At 39.1% G+C, this 24140-nt stretch overlaps 1 protein-coding gene across 1 annotated transcript in view; it reads left to right on the forward strand.

Moving 5' to 3' along the window:
* Positions 1-1208: 1208 nt before the first annotated feature.
* Positions 1209-24140, forward strand: part of Efr3a (EFR3 homolog A) — an 80690-nt gene continuing 57758 nt past the window's right edge. Inside the window, exon 1 of the mRNA NM_001130564.1 lies at positions 1209-1424. Within this exon, the coding sequence (NP_001124036.1) occupies positions 1415-1424 (10 nt within the window). The 5' untranslated portion in view covers positions 1209-1414. The remainder of the gene's footprint in view (positions 1425-24140) is intronic.

The raw sequence follows: 24140 nt of genomic DNA on the forward strand, positions 1-24140 counted from the left end.
GTTCTGGTGAGGAAGCAGCAGAGACTCTATTGCAGGGAAGCAGAGTAGTGTGTGTGTGTTCTGCTGCTGAGCTGTCCCTTTGCACTTACACAGTCCAGGTTTCCCCCTCTATTGATCCAATCAAGATAATCCTCATGGGCATGGCCAGACACATGGATCCCAGGTAATTCTAGATTCTGTCAAACTGACAACACTACCATCACAGAATCTGTTTAAGTCCAGGCTACATCCTTGTTGGTTTGTCCTTTGCTGTCAGCAAGTGTCTCATATCTTTTATGCGTACTTCCCTTTCACTAGCTTCTATGACTCACTCTAAATTGCTTCTACACCTCCTCCCCCCTTCCTCCAAGGCCTTTGCTAATTCAAATTCTGCTTTATTCCAAGTTGACTCAAAGAGTAATTGCCCTCAAGTCTTTCTGGTTACTTCATCTTCTTTATCTCCTCCTAAGACTTCATAATCTCGTTTCTTAAGCAGAAAGTTGGCACTATACTCCAGGATATAGATCTGCAAATGTAAGTGTACAGTTACATCATCCCATATGCCGTTTAGCATCATTAGCTCAGGACCTAGTAATATACTCATTAGCAGATTCTATGTCTCCTAAATGAACCACTTTGAAAACATAGCATCGGATTTCTGGGCATTGCTTTTATTTCTCTAAAAGGGTTATGGGCCTCGTATGGTGTCTGGCCAATGTTATGTGTATTGCCCACATTAGGGATGCCCTGGCTCCAAGGTTGAACTAGATTTGAGACTCCTAATAGATCCCTCAAGTAGAATATTATGGATACCCAGAACTAAGAACAGGTTTAGCACGTTCTAAAGGAGGAGACCAAGTCCTGAGGACTGTTTCACTTTGAAAGTTACTGGAAACCCCAGAGGGAAGGACATTTTCTTCTGTCCTCTGAGAAAACGCTCAACCATCACCCCAGGTAACCCTAGTGCCTTTCAAAGGCATTGGGCTTTCAGACACTGCCAGATGGAAGCTCTGCCAGTTAAATAGATCCAAATGGGAGCCTGGGGAAAGTCACTACGCTCAAGACCACCATCCTTACCCTCACAGTTCTAAGGTGACCTTGGGGTAAACAGAATGCCTTCCTGCTGCCCACACTGCAGGTAAGGGCAGAGTCAGGCAGTCACCGCTTGGGGGCGGAGCTTAGAGACTCGGGGCGGGGCCTTCCAGCGGCAACGCGCTGACGTCAGGGGCGTGGGTCGGCCCAACGCGTCGTCGACGGGGCGCGGATCGCGGCCGGTGGTAGCTGTACCCGGTCAGCGTCCGCTCGCTCGGCTATTCGTCCTCCGCCCCGACGAGGCGTCCGTGGCCGGGCTTCCGCAGTCATGCTGTGGTCGACGCGGCTCGCGCTGCCCCTCTGAGTCCCGGGACGGCGGCGAGCGCGGCGAGCTCGGGTCGCCATGCCTACCCGTGAGTGTCGGGCCAGGCCGGGCGGGGAGCGTCGTCAGGAAGCGCTGGTCCGCCTTGAGTTAGTTTCGCTTAGACTTAAGCGTCCCATGGGCCGGGAGCGCGGGATCTCTGTGCACCTCCAGGGAAACTTAAGGGAGAGCATTACGGGAACTGACGGCAGCCCGCGGTGACGGCGCGGTAACGGAGACCAGTGCCACCCGGGAAGCCCGGGCTGGTCAGCTTGCCGCGCGGCCCACCGCGACCGTGGCCCCGAGGTCGAGGCCTGTGCTGCCTTAGGGACTTAGGTCTGAGGGACAGACTGGAGCCCTCCCTGCGGCTCAAGGCCGGGCTGCCTCAAGTGTGTCAGTCTGACTACTTAGCTGACTCGAACGCGGTTTTGGCTTGCCCGCCTGCGGTGGGACCGGGGCTCCACTCATAGCAAGCATCCCAGCTGTCCCAGAGGGAGGATAGGTTTGGAGATGACCCGGTAGTGGAGGCTTCGGGAGAGACACTGTACTACAAGGTACTACAGTTGCTAAGAGTGACCCAGATACTCGCGCTGAGGTTTTAAAACCTGTGGCCCACATTGCTTACGTGCTAACTGGTTGGCTGATCTCGGACGGAGAGGAAGCGTGATGCTGGCTATGGGTTTGAGGGTCTTTGCAAGTAGGACTCTTTTAAGTGTGTCCTGCCATAGAATTTTTAAAGACTTGTGAATGTTTTTCTCGGAATTCCTAACTAGCCCTATTTGGGACCCGGAAAGGTAGTGAGTGTGGCCCCTGCTTGAGCTAAGCGGGAACTATCACCCTACAGCCTTACCTGGTTTCTGTAGACACAGGTACGGGATTTCTAGGCAGCTTCAAATGCACAATTTCTTCTAGTGTTGGATTTCTTTCTCAATAATAGAACTGTTTGCCTCGTAGCTGTGTCAAATCTTTAATATAAAGATCACTTTCACCCCTCAAACACCAAGTGGGTTCTATTTTATTTACACGTTATGCTGTTTTTCTTACTTTATATTTCTGCTGGATTCAGCCAGCCTAGAGGAATATCTTCTGCCATCGTGTTCATGATCATTATTTCAGTTTATTATTTCTGATGCTCATGCTCTGTTATTTGACAATCTGAAATTATCACCGTGCCTATCTTCTGAGAAAGTAAAGGGGAGAAAGATAAAGGTCATCAAAAGATGATGTGGATTGTCTTGGTAAAATGCTCATTAACATTCTGCAAAATCATCAAGCTTTTAGTTAGTTCCGTGCTAGCATTATCCAGTTTCCTACAGAGGATGCTGAAAGTTATATTTTAGGAAGTTTGATTTATTTCCTCTGTTCAGTGAGTTGTGGATGAACCTCTGGTGTCAGATTGCTCACCATGAGTGGAAGGTCAAGAGAGATGTTTGTGTATCATTCCTCAGTTTGTTGCTGTACATCTCCTGTAATTGAAGGAAGATACTGTTGTAGACAGAGATTCAGCTTTGAAATGGCAGCTCGTGCTTTTTTTCTCCTGATGGCCAGAGCCCTCCAGGTGTCTGAGATACTTCAGTGAGCAGGAGTGCTTCTTAGGCGTCCTATAAGGAGACCAAATGTATAAGCAGAGACCGACACAAGTCACTGTATTATTGGATGCTTTTAGGAAAAGAAATTTATTTTTTAAAAAATGTTATTTAGATGCTCAGCCACTTGACCTTTAAGTGTTTTAGCTGATGAACCGTAATGCTTTTCTACAAAATTGAAGGCTTGAAGAGTATCGCTTTAGTCTCTTGGGTTCTAGAACTCTGTAAGCATCTCACAGATAAATAATTCTATTGTTTTTGTTGTTCACTTGGAATTGAAATGACATTCATAGTAGAAGCTGCCTTCACGAACGTGTGTCTAGGGAATATTGTTTCATTGGAGTTGTTGAGTGAGCCAAGGACTCCTTGAGAAAGCAACTGGATGTCTGTAAGGAAGGTCTGACACAGAACAGTTCCTGTCCTTGTCCTTCTGTGTTTAGCCTGTAGTTGGCTGACTGATATCAGGGCAGGGATTAGATGATCTTTTCAAATCTATGTTTAATAGACTGTTGTTAAGCTTTTCATTTCAAAGGCTTTCTAATTTTGTGTATTTGAGTCAGAAGGAAAGTTGAGGTTTCTTAATCCAATTTTTTTTGTTTAGTTTTCAAGATCAGGAAGCAGAGGCACAGATTTTTTTTTTTTAATCACAATTTCATTTTGTTTTTAGACAGTGGCTCATTGTATAGAGCAGGCTAGCCTAGAGTGATCCTTCTGCCACTGCTAAATAAAGGATTGTAGAAGTGTAACACCATGTATGGATTTTAGTGAGTTTTGATGATTTCTTGAGGTCAGAAATGGAGAAGAACCAGCTCTTGAACATATATTTGGCCCCTTTACCCAGTATCCACATTGAACGCAGATAATGTTTATTTGTCCTTAGCCAAAGTTGAATAAACTATTTTTTGTTTTACTATAAGCTATATTAGCAAAAATCTAAGATATGCCAAAATTCTATGAAATTTTTTCTAAGCTTAAGACATTTGTTTATAAAAATGTTCATTTGTTGAACTTCAGTCTTGCCACAGGAAGAAGGCAGGATTCTGCAGATGTGCTAAGTAGATGCTTCATTATAAAGGCACCGATTTAAAGTCTGACAAATTGCTTTTATGAAGGGGCTCCTTAGTTCATCCATATCTCATGCATGAAAACAGGTCCAATAAAATGTGCTCTTATGTATGAGAAATTGTTAGATACTAGCTGGGGGAATTCAAACACTGAACTGTTGTTTGTTATTAAACTGTTTTCTGTGTGTGGCTGGTGCTTTCTTTTGACACTTAGATATCAGCATTGCTATCTGGTTAGGTCTGTTAGACTGTGGTAATGTGGGTGTCCCCCATCCTTGAATAAGGCTAGTTATATTGAACTGTTTTCACTGTCTTACAGACAAAGTACAGGACTGTGTTCTTGAACTCTTGAGCCAGAATAAACCCTTTCTTCCTTGAACTGATTTGTCTGACTTTTATCACAGGAACAAGAAAAGAAACTTAAAGCTTTATTTAGCAAATGAGGCCAGTGGGCATTTTAACATTGAGACTGTAGGACAGACAAACTTATACATTCATATTATTTGGTTTGGAGTCTTGATGTTCATTCATATTTATATCATCATTTGTCTGTGTTTCTTTCCTTGTGCTTGTCCATATTCCCCCTTTTTTCTCTTCAGCCTTTCTTTCACCCAGGGTTGTATTAAAGACATGAGTAAGCAGAGCTGTTTTAAAGACTATGCAAATGTTGAGATCAGGCTGGAGGAGGTGGCAGCCAGAAATGGAATAGTTTCATTTGCCCTTGTAGTGCAGAGAAATGGAATAGTTTCATGTGCTATTGTAGGGCAGAGAAGCAATTAAGGACTGAAACTATGTTCACAGTCACAGTGACTATTTGTAGGAATACTCACACTTTCCAACTTACTGTTTTGGTTTTTTTATAAAGATCTGTTATAATCAGCTTTTTTACCTGACTTTCCAGGATTTGTTTTTGAGGTGGAAGACAGTGCAAATGTCTGCACTTCATACTATAAATGAGAATTTTTCAGTCTCTGTACCATTCATTCCTTAGACCAGCTATTTTGGAGGTGGTGGTGGCTAAAGGAGGAAGTGGTAGCGGAAGCCTGTGTTTTATAGAATACTTAGCGACATCTTTGGCTTTTATCTTTGAAGGCCAGTAGCAGCACCTGCCTCCCCACAACCACCCGCACAGTCGTAAGAACCAAAAAATGTTTACAGACATTACTATATATCTCCTGGAGGACAGAATTAAAATTATAACCTCATTAAGAACTGCTCTAGTTCTAAATATTTAAATATTACAGACCAAGTTGTGTTCACAGCCTGTCCTGCTTTCAGACTATTAGGATGTTCAGTCAGCCTGTGCCCCAGAAATGACTTCTGAACCCAGAGGCTCAGACATCCTCTAGGCCTGATCCCTTGGAATTGACTCTGATCAGTTTCCTTCAGGGAACAGGATGGGTAGCAACTCCCTTGCAGTATCTCATTTTTTCATCAGGATTTAAGGAATGTTTTATGCATCTCAGTAAACCGTCTGAATAATTGGGCAGATGAGAGGAAGAAGCTAGTTTTTGGGGGGAACTCAGTTTCTACTACTTTATTTAATATTGAATGAGCAACTTAAAAGCAAGACCAGCAGAAGCCAAGTTCCTCTGATTTTCTAAGGCAATAATAATAGATTATTTATTATTAATTATTCTTCTTATTGCCAGTTGTCCCTTACCCTTCCACATACATAAAAGAAAAAAAAGTCCTTTGTGGTTTAGTAGGCAGAACTAGAGTGTGTGTGTGTGTGTGTGTGTGTGTGTTAATTATTTCTCTTTTACAGACTCCAATTTTGTATGACATTAAGTTTGTCTCCTGGAACTTTCTGCATGAAATGATTGTTTTCTTATTCTATGGTAGTAGGAAGAATTTTATGGATATAATTAGTGAAAAAGGGGTCTTAAATTTTCAGAAGTAGAGGACATGAAAAGGCCCAGAAAGTGCACCAACTACTTCAGGAAAGATGACTAAGAAGATAGGATTTCAACAATTTATCCAGGTTAAAGCTCTTACATATTTTGCTAAATGAACCCTATTGGGAATCTAACAAATGTCCTAATGGCGATTCTTCATCAGAAAAATGAAAAATGTTACTCTAAAGTTTCCATATAATTTGAAATGACTTGCAGACAGAGGCAGAATTTGCTAGAAAAAAAAACAAAACAGATACCACAATGGAGTGAAGTCCATGTTAGTCAACAGAAAGATGCCATTCTAAGTATTCTGCTTTTGTTTTTTCTCTGCTGAGTTTTACATATTTTTCCGGTTAATTTTTTTCTTTGCTTACCAAAATATTTTAATTATGTGGCTGAATCATCAGCATGCCTTTGTTAAAATAATGTGTATCAAGAATTCTAACTCAAGAATCGCCTAAGACGGTAGTTGACAGCAGACTAGATAGAGTTTTGAGCTGTGAGGATATTGTACTGGCAGGTTTTGTGTGTCAACCTGACATAAGCTGACCTTACCACAGAGAAAGGAGCCACAGTTGAGGAAATGCCTCTATGAGACCCAGCTGTAAGACATTTTCTCAACTAATTATCAAGGGAGGAGGACCCAGCCATTATGGGTGGTGCCATCCCTGGGATGGTGGTCTTGGGTTCTATAAGAGAGCAAGGTGAACAAGCCAGGGGAAGCAAGTCAGTAAGTAACATCTCTGTGGCCTCTGCATCAGCTCCTGCTTCCTGACCTGCTTGAGTTCCAGTCCTGACTTCATTTAGTGATGAACAGCAATGTGGAAGTGTAAGCTGAATAAACCCTTTCCTCCCCAACTTGCTTCTTGATCGTGATGTTTGTACAGAAATAGAAACCCTGACTAAGACAGATAATTAATCCAGTTGGCAAAGGGGCAGCTGAACTTTGTGTGCCATTCATCTGGGTCATGCTTTGCCTCTAGAACCCAGGCTGTCTGAATTCTGAGAGTGTGCTCACTACATATGTCACATTCCTCCATGACAGAAAGAGTTGACAATAGTATGGTAGAATCATGGCTAACTCAGGAGATAAGATAATTTATTAAATTAAAAACTGACAGCATTATTTATACAAATCTAAAGCAAAATACTACCAGCCTTATGTAGTTAAGAGAACACACTTACACTTATTATCCATTTCATTAATAAAGAATTGCAGATTAAAAGCTGCTGGGGAGTAATGCTTTGATTTAATTGGGAATCTGCAAGTCCAAATGCTGAAGGTCTTTGTCCCCTATTGTTTTTTGACCAATCAATAAAGATGCCAGAGGCTGGGCAAAGGGAAATGAGATGGGGCCTTTAGATTTGGGCAGACTGAGAACTGGGAAAAAGCAAACAGAGAATCGCCATGACTCAGGGACGAGAGATGGATCAGATTTAGAGCTGCAGAGGGAAGATCATCTGAAATCTAGGAGGAAAGGGGAAGTGGCTCCCCAGAAGGGTTGCTGCCCAGAATCATGGGCCTCACAGAAGGTAACAGGGCACCAAAGTTGAAAGTAGCTTTAGAAGGTGTTGAGCCGTGAGTACCAGAGGGAAAGTGTGCTGGCCTTGGGAGAATTAGAGCTGCCCAGCTTATAAGTAGCCAAGGCATTTCAAAAATAAGCTACTGTGTGTGTATGTGTGTGTGTGTGTTCATTGGAGGATCCAAAGAGTTCCTGGGGGAGTGGCTGGAAGGGCTTGACCTACTGGGAGCCAAAGTGGAGTAGCTAAACTCACAGCTACAAAAAGTCAAAACCGTTTTTAGTTTGATAGGTTGTCCGAACAGTAATATATAGAGGCAGTGAAGTTCAATAGTAATGCCAGAAGTGGAAATTGGTTCAAATTTCTTTGGAAAGCAGGTTGAAAATGTATTACCAACTGGTCCAGGGTTTATATCCATTGGCCTAGAGACTTCACTACTCGGAATTTATTCTTTAATGATTTTTTTAAAAAAAATTTATGAATCCTGTTATTTTTTACATTTCAAATATTATCCCCCTTCCTCGTCTCCCCTCCACAACTCCCCCCATCCCCATCTCCTTTTCCTCTAAAAGGGTGTTCCCCTACCTACCTATTCACTCCCGCCTCACCTCTCTAGCATCCCCCTTCTCTTGAGGCATCAAGCCTCAGCAGGACCAAACACCTCTCCTCCCAGATAATACAGTCCTCTGCTACCTATGTAGTGGGAGCCATGGACTGGCCAATGTATACTTTTTGGTTAGTGGTTTAAGTCCCTGGAAGCTCTGAGGTCTCTGCTTAATTGATATTGTTGTTTCAATGCCCTTCAGCTCCTTCCCCTAACTCTTCCATTGGGGTCCCTGGACTCGGTTCACATGTTGGCTGTGAGCATCTGCATCTGTCTTAGGTGCTGGCAGAGCATCTCAGGATTGTCATGCCAAGCTCTAGTCTGAAGCACATCTTACAAAAACAATCAAAATTTTTTTGCATCAAAGTTTTGTGAAAACCCAGAAACGTGTGTCCAGTAACAGAGAATTGGTACATATTGATAATAGAACATCCTTTGAACAAAATATTGTGCATCAATTAAAAACAGTAGTCATGAAGCCATGCTATAGTAATCCCAGCTTTTGGGAGGCTATACTTAAATTTCAGGCAACCTTAGGCCACATATTGGGATCTTATTTCTAATCAAACCAAAATAACACCAAGCAGACACAGTGTTTTACCCCATAACACAGGCTGAACTGAAACTAGCATTTCCACTGTCTCAGCTTCCCAAGAGCTGGGAATTATAGTTGTGTACTAGTATGCCTGGGGAGTTTGTTTCCTTAATTTGTGATTTCCAGATTTTCTACAGTTAGCACTCTATAATTAGGAAAAAAAAAAGAGCTTAAGGTTACAGCTTTAATGCAACTTTTACAAAACCCAAAATAAGACATTGACCTATTGAACAGGTTCCTTTTGTAGCCTGCAGACTAGGAAACTAACCAACACCCAGCCAGCCACATGGTGTTAACTACAGGACATCTGATGGCTGTGAGATGTTCAGACACGTGCACTGCAGTGAATACTTTGCCGAGGTTGGTGCAGTGTGTTGTTGGACAGGAAGCACAGGACGGGGAATCTATCACTTGTCTCTTCCACTTGAAGTGTTTTATGCTTTATTAAGTAGTAGTTTTAGTCTTGAAATCCTGAACTGGTAAGATGAGTCACTGTGGGGGAGTTCAGTTTATGCGAGTTGATACTTTTTTGTATCTTCTTCCTAATGGTTGTCTATTGTGAATACAGTTTTAGGCAAGTGGGATCACAGAGTGAATGTTGGCAGTTCCTGCTATGATTAATGTCAGACCTGTCAAAATCCTGCCAAGTTCATTCAGTTCTTGAAATGAGCCAGCTCTTGAGGATGTTCTGAAGAAAATAGGAGCTAATAGTATTCTTCTTTCCGTGGAGGCATCCCATGACCCCCCATGGCACCTCCATCTTCTTGTTCTCTAACTCTGGATGTGATTGTTGGCATAATTCTAAATTTTATTAAGAAAGGAACCACTTTCCCATTGTACCTCGAACTAAATTTATCTATTCTAAATTTAGTCTTTAATGTATTTGCTTCATAGCCTTCAAGAGGAGTTTTCTCTTAAGTGCCATCACCCCCCACACACACACACACACACACTCTCCCCTTACTTGGTGAGTTAGTCAGCTGTACCTTTCCTTTTTACCGCCTGCACTTCAGTAGTTTTCTGGATAATGGTAAGTATTCCTCACAGCTACTCCCTGATGGGCATTTTTGAACAGCTGTCTTATTTTTGGTGCTGTAGTTGCAGGTTAATGTTAAACAGCTCTCACTCCTGCTGAATAGACTGAAGCACAAGGTACCACATTTGCCATTATGATTCCTTGGATCTCATAAACATGCTTATTAGCACACATCCTGAGAAATGAGAGATGTGCCCCTTTTTTGTGACATCTAACTAAAGTTGTTGGTTTTAGGAACTTAATTAAAAGGGTTTTTTGTTTTCTTTTGTTGTTTTGGTTTTTTTTTTCTAGATATTTGACTCAATAACTGGGAAAAGATAATATCTCTTAAAAATTTGTAGATGCAATATTATGTTTATGTAATTGTTTGGTTTTTCAGGTAGAAATACTTGTTAATGTATTAGGACAAGCATGTTGACAGAAAAGATTAGTTACTTCAGATCTTGTATTGACTTCAGCTGGGTGAAATTGGGCATTTGAAGAGAAAGGGCATTCAAGGCAGGGTCATATCTATTGAGATTCCAGTCTGAATCCATAAAGCTTCCTCTTTTTCTTGCTCGCCTGTGTAAATTTTCAAAGTTCATTTTCTTTAATTTGCAATACTTCTGAGAAACACATGGATAACTTCTCCACTCCTTGTCCCCTTTCCCTTCACTCCACGATTGGCTTTAAAAGGGAATATGCTTGGCAAACAATGGACACAGTCTTAGTCTTGTTGTAACCCAGCACTTAACAAAATGGAACAGTCTAGATCCCAGAGAGAGATGCAGGTAGATGGCCCAGTTTTTTTCATAGGGACTTTATTTGCGAAATTCCATTCCCTTGTCTGACACAGGATGTTTGCTGCTTTTAACCTTCATTGGCAGGTAGAGGAAGAGAATCCTGAGGTGCCTCTGAAACAAAGGTTTCCAAAATGCCTCTTTCCATGCCAGGTGTAACAATGTGAAAAAGATGTTGAAGAGATTGAGCAGGTAGCACACCCATCGTCTGTTGGAGTAGCTTTGTTTTTTTGTTTTTGTTTTTTTTTATCTCATTTATATGTGATATTCTAATTTAATTTCAGTAGGAAAGTGACATTGACTGTTTTTAAAAAGTAGATAGAAAATACAAGATGTTTAGAGTTAAAAGCTCATGAACTCTGAGGAGAAACCCAAGCAATTTAGCTGATGGCCTCTCACCATTTTGGTTTACTAGTCTCCAGGACTGAATATATTATAGCTCCTCTTTGTGGTTATTTCTGTCACAGACGATGCAGGTGTGCTAGTAGATTCAGGAATGTTCTCTTTCAATTTTGCTTTTCTAGTGAATATGTTAGGGACATACTTATTTAATGCCTACATTTGCATGCACTAGACAAGGCAGAGAATGAAGGGTTGGATAAAGTAGTCCCTAGCTTCAAAAAGGTTATATCATTTTTTATGCATGTAGCTGTAACATAGAAGGAGAAAAAAAAATAAAGCCTTGAGAATGGGTTTGTGGTAGTTCATGAGAGAGTGTCCATGACACTAACAGGAAAATAAATAGACAATACTTTCAAAAAACAGAGTACCTCAAATGATATGACAGAAAAAGTGAGCATAGCAGAAAGGCTAGCATAGGGGAAATACTCAAATCATAAGAGTGGGAAAATGACCGCAGACAAAAGAAAGACTGAAGTCCTAGAAAATGTGTGTGTGAATGTATTTACACACACACACACACACACACATGGCGTGGGGGATATAGAAATTCTATGTTTTGTTCAACACCAGATGAATCTTGCCATAGCTCTTGTCTTTGCTAGTGAAGCAAAATCTAATGGGTTATCACAGTCTATTGGGGAAGAAAGATGTTTAGCAAATTAATCCTAACCAGAGAGTTAGATGAAGGCTTGTACTTGTTTCCTATGCTAGTCAGGCTGTCTGAATAGTCCATGACCACTTTTGAATAGTCCAAAGTAGCAAGAAATAGTAGTAGTAACATTCTCTTACAGTCTGATCTGATGTTAAAACAATAGAGAAAATTTATAGAGCATCAGGGAAGATGTTTTAAAATTGTTTTGAACTTCAAAGTAGTTGTCATATTTCAGACCTAATACATGTAATCCTATACTTTTGTTCTTAACTGTCTTGCCACTGCTTCCTGTCTGGAAGAAGAGACTGTCAAATTATAGTAAGTGTGTACAAACTGGTAGTTGTGAAGTTTGCAAATAGAACTTAGGGCACCTCAATATGCGTAATCTAAAATGAAGTATATAGAACCAGACTACTAGTAGCTTATTCTATTGCTGCCATGTTCAAGCCTCATTGCATTATGTATTTGTGAAAGAATTGAGTGGTTTTCAGGCAGTAGATGGCTGTCTGTGTATAATAAGGTTCTTGAGGAAAAGCTTATTTCAAAGACAGAACTGAAGAGTGTTTAGAGACTTGATTGTCACTTGACTGTCTGCCTCATTGAGACTTTTCTCCTCTTATACTGCTAATACTGCTCTTTCTTCCTTCCCTGTGTGCTCCTTAGTGTGGTGATCAGGACTCTGTCTGCTCTTTAAACTATGTAGAATTATTGTTCTTTCTGTTGAGCCTTCCTTGATAGGTACAGCAGTGTGTAGGTAAAAGATGGAAAAATCATAGGAGTTCCCAGAACAATGGAGAGGGCCAGATGTAATTGCATGTAGTTTAGCTGCTGTGCTTTTGCCACAGTGGCAGTTGATTCAACCACTTTGACATTTCTGTCTAAAATTGTATTGTGACTCTGTGTTCTTAAATTATATTTAAGAACACTTAGTGCTTAATGATATTTGTACAGAGGTGAGATGATTTTCTATTGATCCTTTCCATTTTTAAGAGTAAACCTATTATTTATAGGTATGAAAATTTAAAGTGCCACAAATACTTAGTTTTCTAGTTTCTTTGTGTAAAATGTCTCAAAAAATAGGTTGCTTTGCTTATATTTCACCTTTACTTTTAGACTTGAGAAATTTTAGTAGTAGATTGAAATCTTATGCTAATATGTTAGTTTTATGATCCATTCAAAAGTTCTTATACTCTTGGATATATATCCAACTTGAAGTCAAATCATGGGTTACAAGCTGATGGCTTATATTCTGCTTAAGACAGCTTTCCAGACACCCACCTCTCTCTCTCTTGAGACAGCTTTCTCTTGCAATTCTAAAAATTCTCTTTATAGCTTATTTCTTGCAGATCAAAAGCTCAGTCTTTTATTTACATATCAATTCAGTCATTACTCCAAGTTCCTTTTTGATTATCCCATGAATCAGGATCCCTTAATGACCCTCCTTTGATTCTTAGAAAGATATAGCAAGCTATTTATTTTTAACATTACAAATGTTTAGAGATCTGCCTGCCTTGGTAAGCACAGACAATGAACTAGCTCGCTGGGATCCAGTCCTGAAATTACCATTTCTACCATGCCTGGGCCCAACCTAACTTTGTCTCAGGTTGACATTGAATTTAGGAATTTGCCTGCCTTTGTATTTTTCTGATAAGCTGGCTCCCAGTCCAGCCACCTCTGTTCTTTTAGGTCTATGAAGCTCCTTATATAATTCATATTGCATCCTTATATTTTTCATAGTTGAGAAGTTTTATATTCTTTCTTGAACTCATGTTTTCAGAGTTCTTTCCCACAGCCATAAGGGCTGTCCTGAAGGTCTCTCAGTATTTACCATTTTGCTGAGACATTAGCCACACCCTTGCCTCTTGAACTTGTGCTGTCTGTGATTGTCAGGGCATCAGTAACCTAAGCAGAGAGGACATTCCTAAAAGAAAGAACATGAAAATATGTACATTATTACACAAACAAGTCTTATGCACACAGTAACCATCAACACTTATGGAGGCCTACACCCTGCTGACTCTGTTCCAGGGACAAGAAACCATGTTACACTTGTCCCTTCCACATGGCCAAGCAGGACTCTGCAATATTTTTATTAATCCTTAAGAGAATTCCATAAATTATGTCTTGATCATATTTACCCCTGCTCCTGCTCCAACTCTTCCCAGAACTGTTCTACCTCTGGCCAATCAGTGTTGTCATCATAGGTATTGGTATAGTCCTCCTCCTCCTCCTCCTCTTCTTCCTTATTTAGAAGAGAATGTCTCAAAAGAGATAATCCTTGTCCTCTGGGTCATAATAGTCTATTCCCTTCCTTCCATGATGTTTCTTGAGCCTTAAGTGTAGGGGTTATTTTGTAAATGTATTGATCCTCCTACCTTATAGTTAGTTTATATCTGCATTTGGCCACTTTGGCTTTCTGTAATATTTTCTGTTTGGTGCAAGAAATTTTTTTTTTTTTTTTGTGAGAGGTAAGAGCTATACTTTATAGTAGCTATAAGACTAGGTATTTAGAATGCAGTTAGAGCTTATACTAGTTTACAAAAATGGCAGTGGAAACTTTGTCCTCGAGTTCAGTGACCTCATCAACTATGAGCAGTTGGCTAATTTTACAGTGCCTTGTATGAGTTCTTTCCTATTAAGTGTACCTTAAGTCCAGTTAGGTTTTTGTTGGTTACTCCCAGAATATAAGTGTCACTGCTGTATCTTTTAGAATACCTTGCCATGCTGGTTATTGTTGTGGTCCATTCGTGTTAGAGCTGGATAAAATTATTGATTGCTTTCTTCAGTTGACAATTTGCTTGACTCCTTCCAAAACTATAAGAGATAGTTCTCAGTGAGGAAGTCTTCAGGCCAAATCCAGGTTGATTACTTCAGATCGTATATCTGGTATGTAGTGTCTTCAGCAATAGGGTGTTACCTTCATTTCTGGAAAGCACTGACAACCATATAGTCTGGGGGATCCTCTTAGATTCCCCTGATCAACAGCTCAGAAGGAGCTTTTCCATGCCTGGTACTGGATTTTTTGTTACATATTCTTATTGGAGGGGGGCATTAAGCAGCATATCTTTAATTAAACTACACACAGCACTCCCTCCCCATGAACACAGTGCTTATAAAGTAGCCATAAAATAATATAATTCCCATGGCTTTTTTCATAATCCTTAATGTGATTTATCCTTTTTCCTTATCTCTTCCTCTGTATTGTTATTACTTCTCCTTCCTTAGTTAAGTTTTCCTATTCATTTTTGTCCCTGCTCCCCGCTTCAGAGCAACTATGTCCTGAGTTTTAGTTATTGGAAAAATCAATTATTTGTGTATTCAGTGGCCACTGTATTTGTGATAAGAGAATATGTGTAAATTTGAGCTTTTGAACTTCTGACTGTATCTTGTGACATAGCTCATGCGTGGCTTGGGAAGGCTTTAGAAGACTGTTGCTATAGCTCAGTGATGTAGCTCTTTCCTGGAATGGATAAGGTCATGAGTTCAGTCCCCAACACTGAGAGAGAAAGAGAGGGGAGCTGGTGTGGGGGAGGAAGGGAACAGAGATGGGGAGAATAGGAATGTTCAAGGTTTCTGTATTTGGAAGTTTGGGGGAATATATCAGAATGAATCTTGAAGGCTGAAATTACATTTTTGTTGAACTTTTCCTTTAGCCCAACAAATTTTATGCTGTTTTTCCTTTTCTAATTTAAATTTAAATAATGGAGATATTATTTAAAATATTTTATTTAGGCTTATAATCGAGACCCTACCATAGAGTTTAGCCAGACATCTTAATCATTCAGTTAAAAGGAAAATCTTTTAACATATGTTGTAGATGCAGTGGGTGTTCTAGAATCTATAAGAAGAATCAGTGCTGCTGGTATATTAAATGTATTTCTTCTAAGAATAATCTTGGAATTTACAAATACTCCCACAGATTTAACACTTTTGTTACATTATGACTAACAAGGAAATAAAATATTGTTGAAACTTAAATAGTCAATTAGAAAGCTGTTTTGAAGTTTTCCCAAAATACCTCATATTTTATTTGTCAAATATTCATAGGACGTTTAATTTAGAATAACCTAAACCAGCCTTATCATCCTGGCTAGACTCATGTGAAAGACATCTGTGAATGGTCACTGTCTGTGAAAGGCCTCTTATATTTGGGAAGAGTTGCTTTTCCTTAATTCAAGGGTTCCTTTCTCAAAACTATTTTACCTTGGTTTATTTAACTGGACATTTGTCTTTTTTTTTTCTTTCTTCATTTTTTTTTTTTAATGCTCAACTAAAAATCCACAGAAAAACTCAACTGGTGGACAGTAGGGTACCAGTGCATTGATACTACATACATGTTTGCAGAGTCACGATAAAACTGTATTAGAAGAGATTTTAAGACATAGCATTTACAACATATAATTTGAAAAATTAACCACAAAGCATTCATGGGTTTAATGTGTAGTAAAGATTTTTTTATGTTATTGATTTATCTGGTCTCCTTTTCCCAAAATACATTAATAAGCTTGCTAAAATGAAAGATTCTGAAATTTCAGTTCTTCTAGATCTCTTAATTCAAAATATTTATGTTTGGATTTAAAAAAATCATATAATATGGTTTTTTTAGTTTAAAATCTGGAAAGTATTCATTTTCAGACTACTATAATTGCTACTGGCTTAATGTGTAGGCAAGGAGAACTAAATGGAGTCTGTGTCCTTAGGTTATAATAAATCAAAGGGTACTGACTCTATAAATAAAATGAGCCTTAAGCTTTGTTGGAGCTTGTGTGTGGATGGATTTACTGACAGAACTTTTGTGAATGATTTTTAGAAATACGTAATTTTTCCTGTTTGTCTTGAGACATTTTTGCAGTTGACCTATGGGTGGGAGAGCCTTAAGATGTCTGAGGTCCTAGATGGCGGTGGACATTTGGTGATACTGTGCAGTAATAGGGTTCTCTCCACTTTTCCTAAGAGGTGCCTGTACCAAGGATGGTTGAAGTTCCTGTAGCTTTCTTTCTGATCAGTACACTGGAAGCTACCCAGGTGTCCTTTCTTGGTGCTACCCAGGTGACTTCCCATGGGAGCAAACCCCTCTCTTCTTCCTTTTTGATAGTCACATAGGTATCTAGAGCCAGAATTGAATTTGTAGCCTCTCTGCCTGTTCCTGTATTCTTACATTTATACAGGTATTTTAGAATACAGCACTAACCTATAATAGGAAAAAAAATATTTTCTTTGGAAATGTTAAATTCTGTGGTTTGGTAAATTCTCTGGTAGACTTTCACTTCTCATTTTGCTGCTGTCTTCTGAATGTTTGTGTCCCTGGGGAGCAATGGTAATGATTGTTTAAGCTTTTGTAAGTTCCCAAATACTTTAAATATGCTTTACTCTTCAAATTAGTTTAATCCCTCCTCTTCCTCAAGCTGTCTCAGGGTATCAGTAGAGTATATTGCGATAATTAAGAGCACAGGTTAACTAATCTACCATATCTAGCTGTATGTATGGCACTGTATAATTTATTTTACCTTTCTGTCTCCTTTTGTGAAGTTTTTTATATTAGGGTTATTCTGAAGATTAAATAGGAAGAACCTAGATGTAGTGGACACTCAAACGTTTGTTGAATGCATTCTGAAAGAATGAGGCTGGGGGATGAGGGATAGATAGGAACTGGGATGTCTGGGTGGAATAGGTCCTGGACCCAGTTAGAAGCCCTAAGGCTTCAGGATTTGCGTTTTGCACTCTTATCTAGGAAATCAGGGTTTGTGCTTCTGTGGAACACTGCATGTACTGATGTTGTGTTAGTCTGTCATGGCTGCTGTACCAAGTACCACAACCTGAAGAGTTCAAGCAACAGCCATTATTTGGCTAGAACCTCAGGGGCTAGAAATCTGAAGTAAAGGTACTAGCAAGATTGGTTCTTTGAGAGCCCTATGAGGAAAGTAGCTGTTAAAGGCCTTTCTCTGGTTTGTAGATGCTTATACACTTGTAATTCTCCTGGGTGCCTGCCCCTAAATTTACTTCTTTCGTAAGAGTGAACACTAATCACTTGGACTACAGACCACCTTGATGACTTCATTTAATTAGATGACCTTTGCAAAGACCTAATCTACAAACTTGGGCACATTTAGAGGGACCAGAAGTTAGGGGTTCAACCTAGAAATTTTAGAGGGAAGTTTATCCCATACCAAGTGTATTTCAGATGCTTAATGAAGCAAATATATTCACTCAACAGTGCTTTTATTTATTAAACTTTGGTATGAACTGATGGCATAGTATTTTTTTCTTTTTCTCAGATAGTATGTATTTATTTATCTAAGCTTAATAAATAAACTATATTTAACACTTGAAGAAATTTGCTAGAATTGAACAGAGTCCTTATTGTTGCTCTGTTTGCTTTGAATGGAACGAGAATGGAATATATAACTTTGCCCAAAATATCAAGAAGTGAATGTAGTTCTCTTAAGGCCAGCTTCGTTTGTTTTGAATTTGAGTTAATTTCAGAAATGCTTTCTTTGTATTATGTACAGAATTTTTTTTTTTTTTTTTTTTGGTTCTATTTTTCGGAGCTGGGGACCGAACCCAGGGCCTTGCGCTTCCTAGGCAAGCGCTCTACCACTGAGCTAAATCCCCAACCCCCAGAATTTAAGTTGAACATTTACTGATCTTCATGATATATGAAATGTATGAGCCGCCTTAACCTCAAGGAAGCACAAGTAAGTGGCTTAAGACAAAGTCAGGTCCAGACAGAGTTGTTGGCATTGTGCCTGAAGACTGAGAAAAATCTTGCCCTCTCCAGGTTCTGGTGTGGCCAGCAGCGCTTGCTGGGGCAGCACATCTCTTACATTCGTAATGCTTTTCTTTCATGTCTCTATTTTCTTCCTTCTTGTAGGGATAGCAGTCATTAAATTGGGGCTTCTTAATCTAACATGGCTCACCTTAACTTGATTGCGTCTAGCTACAAAAAGCCTTATTTGCAAATAGAACAGAGTCCCAGGTATTTTTAAAGGAAACAGTTTCAACTCACAGCAGTTGTTCATTACTTTAAAATTAGCTGTGCTTCTAACTCGTTTTGTTGACACAAAATGTGCTTGAGCTTGGGCTCTTATAGAACATAGTTGTTCTTTCTGCTTTTAAATTTTGTCTTTCTGTTTCAGCAGTTTGTTTGGAAGCTATGTTAATCTTACAGTTTTCTTTTCTCTCTCTCTCTCTCTCTCTCTCTCTCTGTCTCTCTCTTTATTTCTTCATGACTTACTGTGGATATTACCTCTTAAAGCTTTTTATAAGTAGAACTGATATCTCACTTCTAAGTGCTTATTATCTGTAATTTAAAACTTTTCTTTAGTTTAAATCAAGTGTATTCTGTACAGAGCTGAATGAACATTGATATGGAATGAGAAAGTGTGAGGCTTCGTTGTTGTGTTTATGGATGCCTTGATTGGGTTCATGCTGGGGTGACTTTTTCCAGTAGAGAAGAAATCCGTGTGAGTAGCAGGTGAGGTGGTAGCAGTTGTGCCATGGAGATTTGCTGGTGTTGAAAGTGTGAGAGAATGATCCACATGTTTGGGTATACACAGTTCTACCAGGAGACTGAGGCTATTCAAATCTGTCCTTGTGCCATTTGTATGATTTTCCTTTCAATCTCTTGTATACAGGGAAGGAATTACTGTTCTGTAAGACTTGTTTCTTACAGTCTAGATAAGTTGTTGGGATTCTGATGTTAAGAACCATTTGTATGATTATTTTTGCAGTTTATATTTGCCTACTGTAGGACCTTAAACATGTAGGTATTCTGCATGAATTCTTATAATGAGCCATCTACAGAGCTTACTGTATTATTTGATATACTGTGGTTATAGTTACTGAATACCAGAAAAATGAAAACAATTAAAGCTAAGTAAATGCTTACAGATCTCTTGTTTTATTTCCTAGGTTTCTTTTTGATTTCCTGCCTTCCTGTGTCCTGGCAAGATTATTGCTTCTTTTTGTCAGTGTTTAGCATACATAAGAATTCAACTGCTTTATTCATTGCCTTTAGGAGTATCTCAGTATTTAAAAAAGAATAAGTTGGATAATCTTGGTTTGCCTAAGATGTCCAAAGTCCGTGCCACTGGTTCCAACATAATTATCAGTAACATTCTGCCTCTCACAATAGTAAATTACTTTAGGACCTTGAAACCTGAGTTTTGGACTTATAGGGACATATTTGTTATTGACCTTGTAGCATCATTCTTCCTGGGTACTTGAATATGATGTGAACATTTTGTAGTCCTTCAATGGTAAGTATGCTTTGATAAGCATCTTTATTTTGTATAAGCATTTTTGTGTTTTCTATGTGAGACTGTTAATATAGTTGTTAATTAGTTATACTTTAGAGCTGTGAAAAGTTCAGACAGTGTCATGAAGTTATTACTCTTGTACAATGTATTTAATAAGGGGAGAGTTCCCAGGATAATGTCCAGTTACCCACGTACAAACCACTTCAGAAATCACTGAAGTGTGGATGAAGAGATGGCTCTCATGGTAAAGTGTCCACTGTGCTGAGTTTGGTCCCTAGCACCCACATCAGTACAGCCAGATGTCATGGTATGGATTTGTAATCTTGGTTCTTGGGATGAAACATCCAGATTCTGTGTGTTTCGTGAATATTCATTGAGTGAGAAAGCTTAAGGGTCTTTTGTAGGAATGTATAACCTGTGAGCAGGTTGAATGAAGGCGAAGTTATAAATTCATTTTCTTTGGTCTTTTAAATTAAAGGAAGTTGTCACCAGCTATTGTACATACACTTTGTCTTTTTTTTTAAATGTTATCAATAGCTATATTTTGGATTAGCTATCTTTTGGATTTTATGTATTTATCACAATTTGCTCTGAGAAGTTAAAAGCTGAATTCCAGCAAAGAGATTCGAGAGTCTGAGGTGTTGATATATACTCCAAAGACAAGAAACTGCCCTCTTGACTTTCTCCAGCTTGCCCTGACTGGACATTAAAAACATTTTTTTGAAGCTAATGGGTAGTTTCCTCATCCCACTTTTAAATTTTTTTCTAGCTAGTATTTTCACTGATTGAAATTGGTGCTTTGATATTTAATATTTCATTTTCTGTTCCAACATTAATTTTCTATAGCCTTTGCCTTTTCTCTGTTTTTTCGTTTTCATTCTTTTTTTTTTTTAAGTCATGGTTCCTAACTTTTATCTGAGATAATTATAGAACTACCTCTTCTCTTTAAACACATCATCTCTGCAGTGTGTAGTAGTTTGAGTTAAAGAGAAAAGCCATTGTTTACTTAACTGCTGTAAACAATTACACTCCAAAAAAAAATCTTTTAATACTTCTAATAGTGCTGTTAACATTATGTAGAGGACATTAATACACACATGCAATATCATGCCACTTTAATTTTCGACTCTGTGCAATCTTCTTACCTCCTTTTAAAAAATGTGTTTAAGAAAACTTTATTATGTTGAACTTGCAAATCAAAAAAATAGCACACAAGCAAATGAACCACCTACTTACCTCTTGACACTTCTGATTTACTCTCTTTGCCATGACTGCCACCCAAGCGGTTTTGAAGTTGGTCTGTGACTTTCAGGGTCCGGGGACATGCTCTCAGAATTAGGAGTGAGCTACAGTCTGTCCACTGGGTGCTGCAGAGACTGGAGCTTCTCTCTCCTGGCCACAACTCTGCTCCAGTTTCTGTCTCATTCACTGGATCCCTGCATATTTGTTTGCAGACAGCTAGATCAGATAAATTGAGAAGGAAATTCTATCTTCTGATTTTAATACATCCATTAATTTTTCCCAAATGATGGTTTCTGACAGTTTTCAGATAAAATCTATTGTGTTATTTTCTCAAAGTCAGCATTATTCAATGTTGTATTGCTCTTGTCACTGGATACCTCTGGTATTATTTTAGAAAATTTTTAGTTAGTATACTATGCAATACAGTTAAATGTAGTTGTAAATCTATATGCTGACTTCCTTTAAATAGAGTTTCTAGTACTCAATTTTATTTTTAAACTAAAATTGCAATAATATGGAGGGAAAGTTGTTGGATATAGGTCAATAACAGGCTGACTGAAGAAAAGCTAACTTTTTAAAAAATGCAGATGGCATCTGTCTCAGAAGAGTTTGAGAAAATAAATGTGCAGGAGGAGTTTTATACAAGCTTTCCTACTTCAAAGAACTTACAAGCCCTGAAGGCCATCTTCTAAACAGCACTGGTGCTTTAGTTCATACACTACACTATTGCCTTTTCCACCTTTAAGACTGATGTGCCTTGGAATAAAAACCAAGTGGTGAAATTGAGACAGAAAGGAGAGGTGGTGCATAATTACATGTGGAAAGACTTGTAATCAAATACTCCTCTAATGGATTAAAATCCTTTTAGAGGGAACTCACTCCTGAAGGTAATAGTTTCTTTGCCTCTTCTTTGACCCCACATGTAGTCACCCAGTTCTTCCCATGATTTCTTTGGGACTGTTCTTTCAAGGCCATGTCTCTAGAATGCATTTTGATTTTCCCTTTGCATTCCCACTTGTTCTCTTTCTGTGGAATTGTTTCACTGCCTCACGATTCCTGTACCTCAGTCCTGCTCATTCTTTACCAAGCCTCACATTCCAGTTAAAGTGCAGGGTCCTCAGTGGGTCCTTGCTTGACTTGAGCCCTAAGTATTTTCCTCTGCTTTGAGTTTCTGTGGCTCTCATGGCTGTGTAGTCCATTTGACACTCATATCTCTTGTCCTCATATGTTTATGTCTCATTTTAAAACTTACGTTTTAACCACTGTGTCTAGTAGGTGGTTACTTTTTTATTCCTATAATTCTTATTCTTAATGCAGTATTCTTATGTATATACACATGTACATTGAAGTGGAGTCATATCATGAATACAGTCAGAACAAGAGACCAAGAGGTGGACCAGATATGGGTGTCTCCTGAAAGGCTCTGCCAGAGCCCTACTGATACAGATGAAGATGGTTGCAGCCAACCATTGGACTGAACAAAGGGACTCCAATGGAGGAGTTAGAGAAAGGACTGAAGGAGCTGAAGGGGTTTGCACCCCATAGGAAGAACAACAATATCAACCAACCAGACCCCACCAGAGCTCCCAGAGACTAAACCACCAACCAATGAGTGCACATGGTAGAACCCATGACTCCAGCCACATATGTAACAGAGGATGGCATTTTCTATCTAGCATCAGTAAGAGGAAAAGCCCTTGGTCCTGTGAAAGCTCTTTTGCTCAATGTAGGTTAATGCCAGGGTGTTGAGGTTGGAGTGAGTGGATGGGAATGGGAGCATCTTCATAAAAGCAGGTGCAGGGGGGAGGGGGAATGAGTGAGGGGGAAAGGAGATAACATTTGAAATGTAAATACATAAAATATCCAAGAAAAATGTAATTAAAAAGAGAGAGAGAGCAAGAGGTGTACTGGAAAGGGCATGGGTGAATAGGACTGTAAGTTTACTGATTTTGATTGCATGAGGCAAACATCTTTCTTTGACAATAAGCTAATGACTAGCTTAAGCAGTCTCTTCTAAAAAGGTTTTAGGTATCACAGAGCTGGAGATCTTAAAAGCGGTGATGTTTTTAAAATATCAAATAGGAAGTTTGTCTCTTTTGACCTTATTAATTTTATCAACTTGGGATGTTAACAATTACTCAGCTGACAGAGTCATTTGTTTTCTAGAGAAATAATTGTCCATTGGTTTTTTTTTTTTTTTAATCATACTCTGTGGGGAGTAGGTTTCTTTATTGTTGCTGACTTGATTTTAACAGTGTAGCAGCAGGTATTACATACTCTTTAAAAATCAGTTAATTTGTGTCTTTGTTCATTTGCTGAGTAACACTTTTGTCAATGTCTGCTCTATGCCACAGTGTTCAGTGAGAGTGTGAGGGACTGGTGTTCTACTGGTCAAGGTAGACATGCGTGTAAACAAGTGCAGCAGTAGAGGTGTCGTGATGGAAATAGTTTAGTGGGCAGATGAGTTATCATGACCTTTCCTGCTGGGAAGCATGTATAGTAGGGGTTATAAGAAAGCTGTTAGGAAAGTACTGAGTCTTTTGCTTTGTAAATAATTTATTTTATTTTAAATTCTGTATATGTACACATAAGTGCAAGTGTTCAAGGAGGCCATGGAACTGAAGTCACAGACAGTTATGAGCTGCCTAATGTGGGTTCACGGAATCAAATTCAGGCCTCTGGAAGAACAGTATACACTCTTAACCGTAAGCCACCTCACCAGTCCTAATGACCTCAGTTTGATCCCAAGAAAACAAAAGAAAAAACCAAAAAACAGATGTGGCACACAAGGAATCTTAATGCTTGGGCGGCTGAGACAGGAAGATCATAGGGGTTGGGTGGCCAGTTGTTCTATACACCTTGGTGACATCTAGGACAATTAAGAGACCTGTCTCAAAAGAAAAAAAGATGTAGAGGTGCATAGCACCTGAGGATCAACACTGAAGATGCCCTTTGGCTTCCACAGGTCTGGTCATAAAGGTATACCTGCAAACACAGACACATAGCCCTCATGTATACACATTAACACATACCAAAACAGTATGGAATATAATAGCCTATAAATATATCAGTGAAATTTTCATGTTACATTTACGAACTGAAAAGGTTTACATATTATTTAATAACTGAAC

This window comes from Rattus norvegicus, chromosome 7, assembly GCF_021556685.1.
Source record: "Rattus norvegicus strain SHRSP/BbbUtx chromosome 7, alternate assembly SHRSP_T2T, whole genome shotgun sequence".
In the NCBI taxonomy this organism is placed as follows: Eukaryota; Metazoa; Chordata; class Mammalia; order Rodentia; family Muridae; genus Rattus; species Rattus norvegicus.